Consider the following 18643-nt stretch of genomic DNA (forward strand, 5'->3'; position numbering starts at 1 on the left):
ATGTTTGATAATAAATGATTTAATTTCCCATCACGGTAGAACATTTACAGCTCACCTTGCAAGCAGTGAATTCTAATGGGAGTTGAGTTAATACATCTCTAGGCAAAACACAGATAATTTCCTTGTCTTTAGATGTTTCTTTGCTTTTGTCCCTCTCCTAGACCTACATCTTGTATGTGCTTGCTGATAAAATTATGTCAGTTAAATCTGGTGATATGCCATCAACTACATCTGCATTTAACCCATATAAGTTCTTTTTTCATGTGATTGTACAAGATACAATTATTTTGATAAGTCCCTGTATAAAAAAGTAGGGGGGATTTGTTTTGCTAATTTCAATCCTACTTTCCATATTTTTCGGAGTATAAAACGCATCAAGGTTTTGAAGAGGCAAATTAAAAAAAAGTTTTTGCACTCTGCAGACTTCCCCAAAACAGCCCGTTTTTTCCCGAAAACGGCCCTGTTTTTTTTTTAAAAAGGCATGACTAGCCTTTAGGAGGCTTGTAGAGTGCTCCTGGAGGGTGGACCCCCAAAATGAGCAAAAACGGGCTCGTTTTTTGTCAAAATAATTTCATGTATAGCCTTTAGGAGGCTTATAGAGTGCTCCTGGGAGCAGGAATTAAGCAAAAAACGGATCGTTTTTTGCTCATTTCTGCCCTCCCCAGCTCCTAGGAGCACTCTGAAAGCTTCATACGGGCTCTGCATGGCCATTTTGGTGAACTGAGATTTTCAGCCTCTATTTTGAGGGGAAAAGGTGCCTCTTATACGCTGAAAAACATGGTATTTACCTAGTAGATGAATAATGCCTGTCTCAAACTTCCTTCTTAACTTGCTTAGATGTAGTTCTCCTAGGCACTGCTTGGAGTGTCCAAGCACGGGTTAACTTCAGCTTGCTGCCCAAGGACTGAGTTCAAAGTTTGTGTAGCTCCCCTCAGAGGCTCAGTTTAAAAAAGTCGCCCTACAAGGACGCCTTTTGGGGAGTTCCAGTTCTTGAGCAACAGGTTGGACTCTCCAAGTCAGTGTAGTGTAGCCTTTATTATTTTTGTGTTCAGTTAGGTTAGTTTTTCTTTAGTTTCTTTGTTGTTTTTGGCTTCCAATCCGTCCAAAGTAGGGATTACCGTCAGACGCGTGAAACAGGCTGCCTGGAGCATGGCTGGCTTTCGTGCTGCCGCGATTACAGCAACACCGTGGGGGGCTCGTTTAGCGGCTGCTGGCGAGCTCTTGGGGACAGGTAGGCAGTCAGGGTCCCCCTAAAAACTGTCGGAGGACTGTTAGTTAGCTGGACACTCTTCTGAGTCTTCGGAATATCTGACAGGTTTCCCCGTTGCTGCTCCAGGCATGCAGCAGCCATTTTGAAGACAGAAAAAATTGGTGCGCTTTATTTCTGAGGCGTTTCAAGCTGCTGCAGCCTGTTTCATCTGCAGATCGCCACTGGGAGGGGTCTTAATCAGCTGGCCTCATTCCGGGTCTCCAGACAGGCTTCCCCCTCCCCTGGACTCTCATCAAGCGGCCACAGGGATTTGGCTATTGCCTGGCCATTCCCTGGTATTTAGACATAGTGTGGATCTGCGAGCCCCTTGGACAAATCTGACCGGTTCATTTTGTTGTGCCTCTGCCTCTCACTGGGACGTTAGCAACATCTAGAGGTCCTTCTCTTCATGGCAATACCATCTTGGCCCTGAAGCTTCGTTCTTTGTGCCAGCTCTTACAGCCAGCCCTGCATCTGTGCCTCACATCATGGCCAACATTGTGGAGGCTGAAGTGACTTCCCAGGCAGGCCCCACCGCTAGTAAGCGCAGCAGGCTCAATCCTGCTGCTAAGGGTGAAGGGCCTGGGTCCAAGGGGAAGCATCCCAAGCCCCAAAAGGTATCCAAAGTTGCTGAGAAGGTGGCGGAGAGGCGTCAAAAGGCTCTTGAAAAACAATTTCAAAAGCCTCAATCAGCCCAAAGACAGGCAATAGCTCCCTCTCCGCCCAGGGAAGATGGGGCAGGTCCTTACCTTCCCACTCCACAGCGAGAGGGTCCCCTTCCCTGGCAGGTGATGAGGATTTTGGCTTTTTGCCCAATCCCTCTAGGGCATCTCTTGGGTCCCCTTGTCCTTCCCTGGCTGAGTAAACCCTGAATGACATATGCTCCATCATGGAGGAGGAATCCCTGCCTCTAACTGGGGCTGGCTAAAGCCTTCCTAAGGATCAGGAAGCTGTTCAAGGAAACGCAGGAAGTAGTTGGAGGTGCTATTTCCCAGGGGATTGCGGATGGCATCCAGCAATTAGGCTTAAAATTACCCATCCAGACTGCAAACCTTAGCAGGGCCCGTGCCGCTGGGTCTCGAGATCCACCGGCTAGAGAAGCCTCTCTGGCTCCTTCGGGGGTCAGTGAGGTCTCCAAGGGGGTGGAAGTTGAGCAGGATGCTCCAGATCTTTCAGAGGATGAAAATCCTCTCCCTGACACGCCTGCCTTCTCAGGCTTATTCAAGCCTTCTATGTTTAGGGCTATTCTTACCAAGGCCAGGGCTTCCGCCACCCAAATGGGTCTCCCAGCTCAGGCAGATAAATCCTCCACTGATCAGGGCACCAAAGATACCATTAGGCTCCAGGATCCAGGTGCGGGGCTCTTCAAGGAGACCTCTCCTCCTCAGGATCTGGTCCCAGCCCCCCAGCTGTTCCTGGATATTATCCAGCGCCAATGGGCCCAGCTGGGTTCTATGGCTAATCCCAATGGGGTAGATAAGAAGCTGTATACCATGGAAAGTAGCCTCGAGGATCTCTTGAAACTTCCTCAGGTAGATGACCCCATTATATCTCTAACTTCTAATTCGGTGCTTCCAGCTTGCTAGAAGGCTTAAAGGCTGAGGACAAGAGGACGGAGAAGGCCTCTCATAAAACTCACCTGGCCACTGCATGGGCCATGAGGGCATCTTCTTCTTCTTCCTACTTTAACAGGGCAGCGCTGTTTTGGCTCCACAAACTGTTGTCCAGCCTACTGGCAGGGGACACCAAAGCACACTTGGGTGTCAATAAAATCATAGCGGCTGTCGAGTATTCTGCCGACGCCTCACTTAACGCCACAAAATTTTCCTCCAGAGCCCTCGCCTTCAATGTGACCTCGCGCCGACTGCTGTGGCTTCACCACTGACAGGCGGACATGAAGGTGAAGTGGTAGCTTGCTTCCGCTCCCTTTATAGGGGGGAAACTTTTCAGGGAGGCCTTGGATTCAGTCTTAATTGAATTGAAGGATAAACGTAAGATCTTACCAGGGGTCACCAAAAAAAACGGACCGGAAGGGTCAGTCCTTTCGTAGGCAGCTCTTTTGGAACGCAGACCCTTCAACCGCTTCTGGGGGATTTAACCGATCTTACTCCCAACCTCAGGATCGTTCCCAAGACAGGTCTTCCTATAGGGACAAGAACAGGTAGCAGGGCAACCGCAGATCCTTCCGAGGGAGGTATTCCAACTGCTCCTTTCGCAAGTCGAAGTGACCGTCACTATCCCCCTCCCATAGGCGGTCGTCTCCAACTTTACACCACTCAATGGGAGGAGACCACGATGGACACTTGGATTCTGAATACTGTCTGTCACAGGTTGACCCTGGAATTCCTCTCGTTTCCCCCACGGACCTTTGTCCGTTGTCCCATTCTCAAATCTGCCCACAAGCACGAACTGATGTGGGTGGAGATAGGACATTTGCTGGAGATAGCAGCCATAGAGAGGGTCCCCAGGGGTCAGGAGGGCAGGGGGTTCTACTCCATCCTCTTTCTGGTCCCCAAAGCTTCAGGAGGAGTAAGGGCAATACTAGATCTCAAGAAACTCAACATCCATCTGGCGTACAAGCGCTTCAAGATGCAGTCATTTCAGACCATTCTGGGCTGCATCAGGCAGGGTGACCTCCTAACTTCCATCAACTTGAAGGAGGCATACCTGCACGTTCCAATTCATCCAGCGCACCACAAGTTCCTGAGGTTTGCCAACCAGCACTTCCAGTACAGGGCCTTCCCTTTTGGCCTCTTGTCGGCCCCAAGGACATTTACCAAGCTTCTAGCCGCCATCGCAGCACATCTCCGATCTCTCCCAGTAAGACTAGAATGCTACCTGGACGATATTCTCATCCACTCGTCGTGCAGGGGGCAAACCCAAAGGGATCTCAATATCACCATCTGCGTTCTCCAACACCACGGGTTCTCAGTCAATCTCGACAAGAGCCACCTGACTCCAACCTGCAGAATCCAGCATCTCAGCACAGTGATCGACTCCAGGAACTGCAAAGTCTTTCTCATGCAGGAGCGGGTGGACAACATCAGATCCCTGGTAAGAAGCATCCGTGCGACAAGGTCAGCATCTATCACCTCCCTCTCCCAGTTGCTGGGGAAACTAGTGTTGTGCATTTTGGTGGTGTCTTGGGCGCGTCTGCATGCACGGGAACTCCAGTGGTTCATCCTACCGATCCAGAGATGCAAGGCCAGAAACTCCAGGAGAGTGGTGCGTCTCCCTCCAAGGGTGGTTCGCTCTCTCAGGTGGTGGCAGTCGGAGGCCCTGCAATGGGGATGCTCCTTCAAGGAACCGAAGCGCCTGGTCATAACAACGGACGCCAGCCTCTGCTGTTGGGGCGCTCATCTCCAGATGCACATTATTAAGGGCAGGTGGTCTCAGGTGGAGCTCGCCCACAACATAAATTGGCTGGAGCTCCGGGCCGCCAGGCTCGCCCTGCATTATTTTCACCATCACATCAGGGGCCGCGATGTTCTAATTCTGACCGACAACATTGCCACAAAGGCATACATAAACCACCAGGGCGGCACTCGATCTCTGGCCCTGATGACAGAAGCGGAGGCACTGGCCGATGGGCGGAACATCACCTGGCATCACTGCGGGCAGACCACATCTCGGGGGAGGACAATGTGGCCGCAGATTGGTTGAGCAGAACTACCATCAACAACTTGGAGTGGCATCTCCATCCATTGCTGTTCCGTCGACTGTCGCAGAGGTTCGGCCTCCCGAAGTTCGACCTGTTCGGCATGGAAGGGACAGACCTACAGTGTCACTGGCCTCCCGGCCACTTGTATGCCTTTCCGCCTTTGCCATTGATTCCACTGGTGATTAGGAAAATTCTGACAGAGGGAGGGGAAGTGTTGCTCGTGGCTCCACACTGGCGAAGGAGGTCCTGGTTTGCCGACCTTGTCAGCTTGTCAGTGACTCAGCACTGGTGCATACCTCAGGAGCAGATCTCCCTCAACCAAGGGGCCATTCAACATCCGGAACCCCAGTGGCTGCAATTAGCCGTTTGGCACTTGAGGGGGACCTCCTGAGATTCAGCAGATTTTCTGACAAGGTCATCCGCACCATCCAGGCATCCAGGGGCCCCTCCACTGTCAGGAACTATGAGGTCAGCCTTCTCAACTTGGTGACAGTCTCATCACATCATCGCCACTTCTGCAACCATTCCGCAACTCCTGGACTTTCTGCAGGAGGGCTTGGACAAAGGCCTCTCGCCTAACACGCTCCATCAGCAGACGGCTGCCTTGGCCACCTTCCTGTCCACGGACACACAGCTGCCTCCTAGTAGACATCCTCAGGTTCATAGCTTCCTCAAGGGGGCTGCTAACTTCAGCCTTCCTACAATTCACAGATATCTGACTTGGGCCTTGTCTGTCATCTTACAGTCTCTGACTGCAGCCCCATTCGAACTGCTTCAATCCGTCGGTTTGCGTCACTTGTCCCTCAAGATGGCCTTTCCTATAGCTATCACCTTGGCCTGCAGGATTTCCGAGCTGGCCACTTTTTCGGTCAGAGAGGACCTTTGCATTGTGCATCCAGACAGAGTCATTCTCAGACTGGACCCAGCCTTTGTGCCGAAAGTCAGCAGTGCCTTCCACAGAACACAGGAAGTGTTCCTTCCAGATATCTGCCTGCAACCCAGACATCTAAGGGAGCACATGTGACATAAACTTGATGTTCACCGTGCTGTACGCATCTACAAGAAACGAACTGCTTCCTTTTGCATCTGCAGAGGCAAAGCATTCGGAAGCATTCTTCATGTCTTTTCAGCCCGTCTCCATGGGCAGGGAGGTCTCCTCTTCCACCATAGGATGCTGGATATGGGCATGTACCAAGCTGGCCTACGAGCAACAAGCTAGACCGGTTCCTTGCATTACAGCACACTCAACGAGGAGCGCCGCGACCTTGGCTGCGTGGGCCACGCAAGCACCCATCGAGGAGATATGCAGGGCTGCTACATGGTTGTCTCCATCTCCTTTCGTGAGAAACTACAGACTGGATGTCTTTGCATCTGCAGAGGCTTCCTTTGGGAGAAGAGTTTTACAACGGGTCATCGCGACTCCCACGGGCCTGGACAGTTCTTCTTCCCACCCTGGGACTTCATAGCTTGGGTATGTCCCGTGCTTGGACACTCCAAGCAGCGCCTAGGAGAATGACTGTTGGCTTACCTGAATGGTCGTTCTCTAGGCACTGCGGGAGTGTCCAACCCCACCCAGGGGTTGTACGCGGGTGTGTGTGTACCAACTTCGTGGGCATAGAACATTGCTCTATGTATCTTCCTTTTGGGACTTATTCTTCATTTTTTAAACTGAGGGGAGCAAGAGGCGTGGCTACACAAACTTTGAACTCAGTCCTTGGGCAGCAAGCTGAAGTTAACCCGTGCTTGGACACTCCCGCAGCACCTAGAGAACGACCATTCAGGTAAGCCAACGGTCATTCCCAGAATTATCTTCTATGGCCATCATGGCTAAGGGATTCTAAAGTCCACAAATTGGGAAAGTTGGGAAAAGTTTTGTTACATATACATAGGAAAAGGGAATGCCCAGAGCTGATTTTTCTAAACCATTGACTTTCTTTAACAACTTTATTTCTTTAAGAATTTGTATATATGTGTGTTATGGTAGAGCTGGTGGTAGGGAGCCATCCCTGACTCACTCTTTTATTTTGTAGCAGCCATCTGAGAAAAACACCTCTCACTATGGATGATTTCCATTTTGTAGCTGTGCTAGGTCGTGGGCACTTTGGCAAAGTGAGTATTGCATGCCCTCCTCCCAGTTTTTCCAAGTATCTCTCTCTTAGTACAAAACATCGGCCTCCATCTTGGTGGATGCAGAGGCATCAATTAGTAGCAGAGTGAAACACAGGGTGGAATGCTGACGTCCAGGTTCCTTTCATTGTTAATACATGTTATTGTTAAGAAAGAAAATAAAAGAAAGATAGAATGGGATACAATGAAACAGCTCAGTTTTTAAACTTAGCACTAAATCTTGACCACACAGAAAAATATTAATCAATCTTTCCATTATATCAAAAAAAGAACTAAATTCCTAAACAGAGAGCAAACAACTAATACCATCTCAAGATTCTCAAGAATCTAGATACTAAATTTGATCTTCGTCAAAAATTCTTGGCAGCACTGTCTCTTTCTGTCATAAATGACTAATATTTTGTTACAACTTTAATATTTGAAATTGAATAAAATTTTGACTAAAAAAGGGACCACTCGTATCTATCCTATCAAAGACAGCCAGATAGTAATTTGGTTCCATAATGAAATGCAACTCAACATATATATATATACACCCACTGATAAAGCTGACATTCAGGACAGTTAAAGCCCCTATCATTATATGATAATTTTTTTAGATTAAGAAGATTTAATGGATGGTTCGTATAAAAACATTCCTAATAATTTATCAATCTGGTTGAAATTCTTCAAACTCTATAGTATAAGTATATATATGTGTTGTATTTGTGCTGATAAATAAATAAAGGGAGACTAGTATAGATCTATTTCAAGCTATTTAGCTCTCATCAGCTAGCCATACCCTTCCTGGGATATATATATCGATCTTGAAGTAATACTGATTTTTCATCTTTTTCTTTTCTTTATTCTTCTTCACCAAGTCTTTTGAAACTTTAATAGGTTTCCTTTGTAACTCCAATGCAGCTAAACCTTGACTGAAGACCACAGTTGGGCCCAAAATCTCTTATCATTTGAGTGAAGCAGTCATTAAGTGACTCTTCATGTGACTGCTTCGCTCAACAAGCACCACCCTATCTCCCCCAATTGCTGCTGTTAAGCAGAATATGGAGGTTCCTCAAGGAATGGGGGAGCTCTGAGAGGCCCAGGGCCCATTGGCACACAGAAACCTTCTATGGGCTAGGAGGCATTGGGTGCTCCAAGGACTGTAGTGCATGTGAAGCTACCACACTCCTGAAACTTTTCAAGACTGCTCTCCACCCAGCCGTATGTGGAGCCCTTGGTCAGTTCCAAGGGTTACTGGTACATATGAAGCTGCTGTAGCCCTGGACCTGCTTCCCTCCTAGCAATGTGCGGGAGCCTCGGGTTGGCTCCTGGGGCTACCAGCATACATGAAGCTGCTATTGCCTTAGATGCTTTGCCCTGCTCTCCATCCAGTCACCCTGCACTCAACTTACCTTTCCATTTGTCATAAGCTTTTGAAAGACACAATCTCCAATGAGAGGGGTGGTCTTCCTACAGAGGCGGCCTTGTGCTCATCTACAAGTGGGTGCAATCCTTTGGGGACGGGGGACTCCAACCTTGGCCACTTTAAGACTTATGGCCAGCCATGCTTGCTGGGAAATTCTGGGAGTTGAAGTCCACAGGTTTTAAAGTGGCCACAGTTGGAGACCTCTGCTTTTAAGGAAGGTTAGGTATCTTGAGAATAGCTTCCACTTTGTGCGCTGCTTGAAGCCAGTACTCGCAGTGGTGAGAATTTTTATGCACCATGACTTAGGTGTCAGCTTGCCACTTTATATTGCAAAGGTCATAAACATGCGTTCCCATTTTGTTGAAAAGGTCATAAAAGGGTCCGTTTGAAGTGAATTGTATTATGAGGCTTTCTTATTTTTCGAAAATTATTTCAAGAGGTTCTCTAGGCTACAAAGATGATCTAGATAAACCACCTAATTCTGTATATTTTCTTCCAGTCAATAACCTTCGAGTCAATATTTCAAACTTAAATGTTTTTTTTTAATGGCTTATTAGATCAGAATCACATACTTTGTTCTGGACATTCTCAGTGGTAGAACTGATGCTCTGTGGTTGTTGTCATTTAATGAACATTGCATATCAAATGCACAAAAGGAATTAAGTTCCACTTTAATAGGCATAATACTTTATGCAGTTCCATTGTAGATTCTCTTGCATATGTTTTAAAAGCTCCTAAATTTTATTTTCCAACTCTTTAGGTGTTTTATTTCCCCCCGAAGCATGTTCAGTCATATGGCTACAAACATATGCCTTAAATATAGCCAAAACAACCATTATGTTTTTATAATGTTTGTTTTAAATAACTAAAGTCATATTTTATCTGTTTTAAGTGAACCCTTTCATAACATATATGTATCTTGGAAAAATAGGATGACATTTTTTTTAATAATAACTTGGTGTTACCAACAGAAGATCAGTTATTACAGTAGGACTTACCCTATATTAGGTTTATATGCCTGATCAAAATCAGAATACTAAAAAACAATCAAGCTGAGAACAAACCTGATACAGAGCTGAAAGATATATATATTTTTCCTCTGTGAGCCTCCTTTGCATTTCCTGACCACGATTCCTAGTCCACCGATCAATATCTTAACTAATGACTTTGCTTCTGTTCATCTTTTATATAGGTGTTGTTATCTGAGTTACACCGAACAAAAGAACTGTTTGCTATTAAGGCCTTAAAGAAAGGGGATATTGTTGCAAGAGATGAAGTAGAGAGGTGAGTTAACTGGGAGTTAGAAATGGAAAAGGTAAATGCCCAGACAAATATGTAATCATAGTATAGAACCGCTCACATGTGCAAGTCTGTCAAAGTCTGTTCTTTTGAATGATGTGTAGTTGTGTACCACGGCAATTATGAAAGTGATAGTTAACATGGCTGTGGATGGAATTGTACATGGCTGTCTCCCATCCTGATAATAGTTTTCCCCTTCTTCCTAGCCTGATGTGTGAGAAGCGGATTTTTGAGATTGTGACCCAAGCACGGCATCCTTTCCTAGTGAACCTTTTTGCCTGTTTCCAGACACCCCAGCATGTCTGCTTTGTCATGGAGTACACAGCAGGTGGTGACCTCATGATGCACATACACACCGATGTTTTCTCAGAGCCACGTGCAACGTAAGTGCCACATCAGAGAGGAGAAGAAGACAGGCCTTACAGTGGAAAAATGCAGCTAAAGAGTTCCCGAAAGGATCTTGTTGGGTGCCATTTTCAATGTTGCTATCCTTCCAATATACTGAGAGCAGATTTAGATCTTGGTTTTTCAGTCTTATTTATTTATTATATCATAGTTCACTCTTAGATTATAACTCCCACAAATGGGAATCATTGTTGGCTACTAGAATAGAGCTGGCATTACCTGTGCTGCCGTAGTTTCACAATGTGTTCTCACCTTCAGGTTTTATGCTGCTTGTGTTGTCCTGGGGCTGCAGTTTCTTCATGACCACAAGATAGTATATAGGTAAGCATCACTATTAAAGCCATTCCATATATTCCCTTTCTTTCCTAGTTTTTTTCTCATCCTTCCATATCATCATATTATTACACTATAGCTAGTCCTCATTTACTCACCACAGTTGGGATCGGCAATTCCATAGCTACTGCCAGAGTTGGAGAGTGAAGTGTCATATGACTGCAACTTACAATGCCTGTTCTAGCTGCAGTCATTAAGTAAATCATACTATGATGTTATGTTAGTTTAACTTGGGACTTCCTGCCAGCTTCCCTATTGACTTTGCTTTTTGGAAGATAATTTTGAAGGTCATCAATGATTCCAGGACACTGTAACCATTGTAAATATGCACTGATTGTCAAGTGCCCAAATTACATGATTCCTCAGACACTGTGAGAGCTACAAATATGAGGACTAGTCCTAATTCTCCCTTTTCAATGCGGTCATAACTTTGGTTGCTTAATGAGCAGTCAATAAGGAAGAACAATTTGCATACTAATTTCCAACTCTTTTCGAGTTCCTTCGGGGAGAGGGGGCGGTCTATAAATCAAATAAATCTAATCTAATCTAATCTTTTCATTTGATTAACTACTTTCACTTAGCAAGGATAAGTGTTGTTCATACCATTTCTCCTAAGCATGACTTTTGAAATGTAGTCATGTCTTTAGATTCTGCTACAAAGAGCTAAGGTTATAATGGAGGATTCCTGTGTAGTAGGTAACAATTCCTGCAAAATACAGTAGTTATTTTATTTAAAAGTTTTCTTATCCTTCAGGGATCTGAAGCTGGACAACTTACTATTGGACACAGAAGGCTTTGTGAAAATTGCAGATTTTGGCCTCTGCAAAGAAGGTGATTGGGGGGGGGGGGGGGGGGGATGGGATAATTGTCTCCAAAAGTTGGCATAAATATTTTAAATAAAATGAAAGCATAAGATGTCTCTCGGCATTATACTGGCTTGATTAGCAGAAGCTGATCTGCAGCTGCTTCAAAAAAAAAAACCTTAGTTGTCAGTTGGGGAGAGAAGAGACTGCGAAAGAGGTGAGAGAAACATCTGTTTTGCCAATATTTTTTTGTACAATCACCATGCATGTACGTAGTAGTCTTACGATATACAAAAATATAGAAGTTAGCAGTTGGAAAAAAGTACCTATTCAGGGGTGTTTCTAGGGGTTATGGTCAATAACATCAAGATGTCAAATGTAACCAGGTGACCAAGTCCTGCACCATTTTACCTATGTGGGATGCATTGGGGTGGGGTGGGACTTCAGTTGCTCAGTTGTACACTCACCATTTGGATACCATTCACCCTCCCCTCTCCGCCCCGCCAGTTGTGGACAATCCTGTTCCTACTTCAGAACTTTCTATGAAGATTTCAAAATTCTTGTTCTTCTCTACACTTTGGTTGAGGATTGTAGCTGAAGTCGTATTTTTAATACAACTTTCCTTTGTTTGCCAGGAATGGGCTACGCTGACCGTACCAGCACATTCTGTGGGACACCAGAGTTTCTGGCTCCTGAGGTGCTTACAGACACCTCCTACACAAAAGCAGTCGACTGGTGGGGCTTGGGGGTCCTTATTTATGAGATGCTTGTAGGTGAGGTAAGTCACCCTTATGTAATTATGGAAAACAGCAAGTGGGTCAAAAAAAGTTTTGGGGGGATTAGATAGCAATAGCAATAGCACTTAGATTTATATACCACTTCACAGTGCTTTACAGCCCTCTCTAAAGGGTTTACAGAGTCAGCCTATTGCCCCCAATAATCATTTTACCCTCCTCGGAAGGATGGAATGCTGAATCAACCTTGATGCTTGGAAATGGGACTTTATATCCTATTTGAAGTATGCCATTAAAATATTAAGGGGAAAATAAACTAAATGGGGTGTTTAAATGTGTGGCATAACAGGGTTGAAATGCTTCACAGGGAGCTTGATGTAGCAGGTCAAAGTATTTCTTAATCTCGGCAACTTCCAAGTGTATGGTCTCCAGACTTTCAAAATTCTCCAGGAAGCATGGCTGTTGCTTGAACTCTGGGACTTCAAGTCTGGAAACTGTCCACGTTGGAAGATGCTGATCCAGTTTCTCAAGTTTTTCTGGAAATCTAGGAATGGTGAGAATGGGTGGAAATTGGTTCTGAGAATGATGGAAGAACCCAGACTGACATCCGATTCTGTCCCAATTGATGTTGTAGTCCCCATTCCCGGGAGATGATGAAGAAGAAGTATTTGACAGCATTGTCAATGATGAAGTGCGCTACCCCCGTTTTCTTTCCACAGAGGCAATTGGAATCATGCGCCGGGTGAGTGCCTCTTGCTTCAGCTGTAAATTCGCCAGGACTAAAACTGGAGAGGAGATTCTACTAATGGGGTTGCAGCATTAGGAGAATGCAGAGAGGGAGACTTGAACATAATGGATATAGGTTTAGGTGCAATGTTTCCATCCCTGACATTAGGTTTGGGGTACGATAGCCATGTAAAAATACTGTTCTGGGCTTGGGGAAGAAAGTGGTGGGTGAGAATTGTTTTGTCTACCCATGTTGATTTGATATTGACAACCTCACTTTTCATTCAGCTGCTGCGTCGGAATCCAGAAAGGCGCTTGGGGTCTAGTGAGCGCGATGCAGAGGATGTGAAGAAGCACCCATTTTTCAGAGTCAGTACTTTGTTCCTTTTCTATTCTTTCTTCTGATTGTTAGTTATGGATTCTTTCCAAGAAAGCTCTGCACCGTCTTCAGGACTAAAACTATCAATTCACTAGGGCTGTATCAGAGCAACCAAGACAGTGTTCCTTTGTGCCTTCTTAAAGAAGGTCACTCTGTGCTAGCGTTAAAAGCAGATCCCTTATGTCTGTTTTAAAGGCAAGGAAATTTTAATCCATTAAAACATAGACTATTGTATCTGATCACATGGATGCCAGTTTGTGAATGCTTATGCTATTTAAAAAAAAGAAGTCTTGTTGCACCCAAAACACGTTTAATGTCCGTGTACCAGTTTTCCTGAAGTGGAAGATTCCCTGCACTGTTTCTGCATCTAAAATCTATAGCTCAAATGAAGTACCTCAAAAGAAGCACAGCTCAAATGAATGGCCACCAAATACGGATTTTGAAAAGAAAGCTGCTTGCTCTGAAATGGATGGTTTTTATTGTTAACTATTGCTGTAGGCTTCATATATTTCCAGTATCTTGTAGCTTATTTTGTATACTCTTCTTGCTTCAGATAAAGGACTCATGGTTTGTTTAGTTATATAATTTACTTTTTTGATTAATATTAACAATCATCTCAAAGAAGTCTGATTTCTTACTTTCTCCCCCCCCCCTCCCCCTATACACAGAGCATTGACTGGGAAGCTTTGCTGGCTCGTAAGATCAAACCACCTTTTATGCCAGTAATTAAGGGCCGTGAAGACATCAGCAACTTTGATGAGGAGTTTACTGCTGAAGCAGCTGTGCTGACACCACCCCGTGAATCACGGCCCCTCTCCCAAAAGGAACAGGATGCCTTCAAAGATTTTGACTATGTCTCCAGTGTCTGCTAGCTCCGGAAGTGAGGGCAAGGAGATTTCCTCAACACTGCCAGCTCAGTGAGGCAGAATTCTGTTCCTCCATTGACTCAAAGACACTTCCTAATACTGCCTGCTAGCCTCAGAAGCGAAATCCAGAAAAAACCAATCACATTGCTAACATAATGTGGAACCAGTAGTGTTCACCAATGTATGCCTGCTCTGGGATTAGAAGGGCAAATTCCAGTAATATTTCTTCATTGTGCAGAACGCAGTATAATTCATGCAGAAAGTTGGGTACGTGCTGGCTCAAAGGGAAGGGAGGAAAGAGAAGGAAAGAGAGAAAGAAAAATTGACAGCCAACATAACTATGTCAACCTGCATCTTCATGAAACTGTTATTTGTCTACAATGATTCCCAAACTTTCTACTGGAACAAGCAAAACTATTAGGAATCCACCAGTACTGGAGATGCTGAAGTCAAAGGGCCATTCTCTGCCCTAACATACTGTTGTGAAGGATTTTTTAAAACCATATTGTGAAAAAGGGGGTTGCCTTTCTGATACTATTGCTGAGATTTACTGCTTCAAATTCTAACCCAGAAGGGAAAAGTGAATCTCATTCTGCATCACAGCTTTCTGTCAGTATTCAGTTACCGGTGCACAAACTCTCTCGGGTCGATTTTGAACCAATTCTGTAATTCTGGATTTTCTTGATAACCATTTACAAAAAGCTCTTGGTTTTTTTCCCCCTCAAGAATTAACTCCAGGTTCATAAGATAGACATATGTACCGCTAGTGTGTAAATTATTATCTTACCCTTCCTTGGAATTCACAGGCTTTGTGCCCATCCCATAGTGGTAGCTGGGGCAGAAAACCTCTTAAAGTCCTAACTCCCATACTCTGAACAAATTTGTTTGGGTGTTGGTGGACATCTAGGCCCAGTTGGGAAATAATTGCATTAAAATAATTGCAAGAAACAATCAAGAAAACAGTGGCAACAAGTGAAAAATTCTTGCTCGTGTGATTCTTGTCACCAAATTATAGTAATTTAATGAGAATTATATCACACTTGAACAGTGTAAGAACCTACGTACCTACACCTGCCCAGCTAGTTTTCAGTTAAATGGCCAACAAACCATACATGCAGAGGCTCATTTAATATTTTAAACTGGAGAAGGATTTCTCAGGACAAAATACTTGATTAAGTGAGGGGATATACTTGATTATACAGCAAAATCATTGTGGATTTCAGAGCAACATGAATTCAAATCCATCATTTCGAAATGATGACAAAATTGTTTGGTTTCCATTTTATATCCCAGTTTTCTTGGAGATCTGTATACCATTATGCCAAGAGAGTATATCAGATCTCAGGAGAAAAAGTGGTTCAGACACTTTCGGACAGATAACTTAGACCTTTACAATAAAAAAAATAGCTATTGTAGTTTATTTTTCTTTAATAGATCTTCTGTAGTTAGAGAGAAAAAAGGGAGCTGAAGAGATAGAGAAAAGTTATAAATGGACAGCAAGTACATGGACAGCAAGTACATCAGAGCATGAAATGAAATACATAAGGCAAGAATAGGTTTGTATAACTCTGTAGACTAAAATGTAGCTGGCTAATCCGGTGAGATTGGCTTATGATTTAATAGAAGTCAGCCATTGCCCAGACACAACTTGCTAATTCGTTAGTTTTATCAACAATTTTGCCTCTAGTATTTGTAACTTTCACGAGTGACAATATACGTGCTTGTCCCATTTTGCCAGTAAGAAGATATACTGTGCAGGGCTAGATAGAGTTTTGAGTTATTGCTCCGGCAATTAAATATTCATGAAGAAAAAGGCAATCAGAAAGGAGAAGGTCTTTGCGGTGTGTCTAATGAAAGCACAATTCTTTTCAAAATGCAACATCTACTATTAAATTGTCCATATTAAAATAACTTCATTAGGTTCGTTCTGCATCAGGATCACCTGTACTACAGAATGATTAGTTGCCTTTCTTCAGCCCTCATTGGGAAGTATTCTACTTTTTAATTAATCTGACTTACTTCCTTACAGATGATCTGAAATTTTTGAAAGCAGTTGTAGAGGAGCATAAACAAACAACGCAATATCTGAAATGCAATACATTATCTTTTTTTAAAAAAATAGTATACTGTGCCTAGTAGTATGAGTTATGCCTGGGGTAAAAACATTTTTAGAGGTCCCTGCCATCACTTTGTGTAGAAAGATTGCCAGAGTACATCTCTTTAAAATACATTTGATCAGGAGATCAGAACAAATCTGCCATTTTAAAGAAAGGCAAGTCTGATTTGTTACATAAAATGGGACAGAACTTTTATATCTTTCTTTTTTTCTCTCTCTCAAAGAAGACTTTTCAAGCCTCATGTAGTCCTGGAGCAGGGAATAATTTTTATTGAAAGAAAGCAACAAAAATTCCTTCTAGACTGCTGAAGAGTAGAAGCATGTTACTGTGTTGTGCATGGTAAGGAAAAGGCATAGTCACTCTATTGGGAAGGATTAAGAATGAGGCTTAGAGAGGAATTCAAGCATATATGTGGTGTATCATTTATCACATGTGATAAATTAATTTTTGTTTGCTCCTTCTGTACCTCTGTGTTACATTACCAGAAGTGGACTGCACACATCTGGACAACCACTAGATAGCAGCAAAAAGATGCAGAAAACTTGATTCTAGCAGTCATCTGGATTTTTTGCGGCTCAAATAGGGCAGACCACTAGTTGCTTGCTTTTTTTTTAATCACCAGAAAAGATGGATGCATTCACTATTTTTAATTGCAGCACAGCCTGCTCTAAAATCAGAACTTCAGGTTTCAGTCCACCATTATGGAGATAGTCCTGGTGCAATCTAGATCACAGAAAATGCAGAGAAAGTGCAACATGAATTCTGAAGAATAGCCTTTATTAGCAGAAAGGGTTTTAACTTCCTGTGTGCCTCCTCTTCTGCCTTTTAGATCTTTTCCAAGGCATGTCCAATCTTAGTAGCTATGTGAATTTGTGCTAAGAGACACTATCATGCTAAAACTGTCTCGTTCATTGAGTTTATTATTATTATTGTTACTACATCTGTTGCCTGACCAGGACCGCACTGTGTTATAAAGCCTGAATTTTAAACTGTATACATTTCACTACAAATGTATTGAGTTTATCAAAATATTGGAAGATATTGGCAAAAACAAAAATTCCTTTAGCTGAACATTCATCATTGAAGAGGTAGGGCATGTGAAGGGTATTCTAGCCTTCTTTCAAAGTAGATTCATAGATTCTCGACCAGGAGTGTCAAACTCAAGGCCTAGGGACCAGATCTGGCCTGCAAAGTACTTAGATCTAGCCTGGAAACAGTGAAGGAACAGCCCGCGGTACTTCTACCAGTGCAAACGGAGCTCAGGAGGGCCACGTGCAGCCCTCCTGACCTCTGTTTTCACTGGCGGAGGGTTGCAAAAGGCTGTGGGAGCTGAAAACGGAGCTCGGGAGCCCTTTTTCGCTAGCATAGCACTCGGGCCGCCACAGGCGCCCCCAACACGAGTGACATCAAGCTATCCATGCCCATCCTGGCCACGCCTATCCTGGCCCTCTAAGATCAAACACAACCCTGATGCAGCCCTCAACGAAATCGAGTTTGACATCCCTGTTCTAGACCCACAGTCTTAGTTCTACAGTGGCTTTTTAAGTAAAGTTTGGCAGCAGAGGAGAAATTAACACACGTTTCCATAAGAATGAATGTAATCTGCTGGATGCAGAGTACTAAGACCAAATCCCTCTTAAGACTAGAGAGTAAATGTGTACATTATAATAAAGTGCAAATAGTTTTCCAGGAAAGTTGTTGAATTAGGTGCTCATTCTCCTTTATTGCCTTGTTACAAAATAAACACCTTGTTTATAATGCATATCCTTGTACTAGATGAACAGTGACTACAAAAAGGTGACCTTATGACTCTAGACAGAGATCCAATTACTGTGAAATTACTCCATATTAATCTGGATTGTCTTTTATATAACATTTGTTTTTGCAACATTGAAGCCAGTGGAACTGAATCATAAATTGTGGCAAGTTTGCCTTCTCCCACTACATTTTTTAGCCTCATTACTACACTGATAGATAAGTTTCAATAATGCCATTAAATGCATCTCCACAAAAAACATAAATTCCCTATCAGTGTTTGGTTGGATTCAGTTTGGCAGCACCAGTTAATTTGTTTTTTGAAACTAGGGAAATTTCTCTCTTTTACAGTGAGAGGAAAGAGGTGGTTTTGGAGCAAAGATAAGAGGACTGCTTCAACTAAACCGCTCATAAAGCATATCCCTGTATTAGGAAACTAGTACCAACCTTCATCTGAGACACCACCTCTTACTACTTTGGAGGGATAACCAAAGTTGCTCTGGTAAAAGTTTCCATAAAAGTTTCATATTCATTTCTTCTTCTACTTAATATTCGGTATTCTTTACAATTTAAGTACAAGTAGTCTTTATTTGGCTACTACAATTGGGACTAGCAACTTGGTTCTTAAGCTAAGTGGTTGTTAAGTGAAACTGACTACTTATAGCAATAGCACTTAGACTTATATACTGCTTTACCATGCTTTACAACCCTCTCTAAGCAGTTTACAGAGTCAGCATATTGCCCTCAATAATCTGGGTCCTCATTTTACCCACCTTGGAAG

At 43.6% G+C, this 18643-nt stretch overlaps 1 protein-coding gene across 3 annotated transcripts in view; it reads left to right on the forward strand.

The window, feature by feature from the left end:
* Positions 1-18346, forward strand: part of PKN1 (protein kinase N1) — a gene marked incomplete at its 5' end in the record, with an annotated part of 92991 nt that extends 74645 nt beyond the window's left edge. The window contains 9 exons of one of the 3 annotated variants that reach the window (XM_081954594.1): positions 6941-7019; positions 9638-9729; positions 9951-10127; positions 10408-10470; positions 11237-11313; positions 11921-12063; positions 12654-12761; positions 13034-13114; positions 13793-18267. In XM_081954594.1, the coding sequence (XP_081810720.1) occupies positions 6941-7019; positions 9638-9729; positions 9951-10127; positions 10408-10470; positions 11237-11313; positions 11921-12063; positions 12654-12761; positions 13034-13114; positions 13793-13996 (1024 nt within the window). In that variant the 3' untranslated portion in view covers positions 13997-18267. Of the gene's footprint in view, positions 1-6940; positions 7020-9637; positions 9730-9950; positions 10128-10407; positions 10471-11236; positions 11314-11920; positions 12064-12653; positions 12762-13033; positions 13115-13792 lie in introns of all 3 variants that reach the window. The other 2 variants (XM_081954592.1, XM_081954593.1) reach the window with 2 other exon arrangements.
* Between the last annotated feature and the right edge of the window lie 297 nt (positions 18347-18643).

Source organism: Natrix helvetica (genome assembly GCF_964273705.1).
Source record: "Natrix helvetica genome assembly, chromosome: 1".
Lineage (NCBI taxonomy): Eukaryota > Metazoa > Chordata > Lepidosauria > Squamata > Natricidae > Natrix > Natrix helvetica.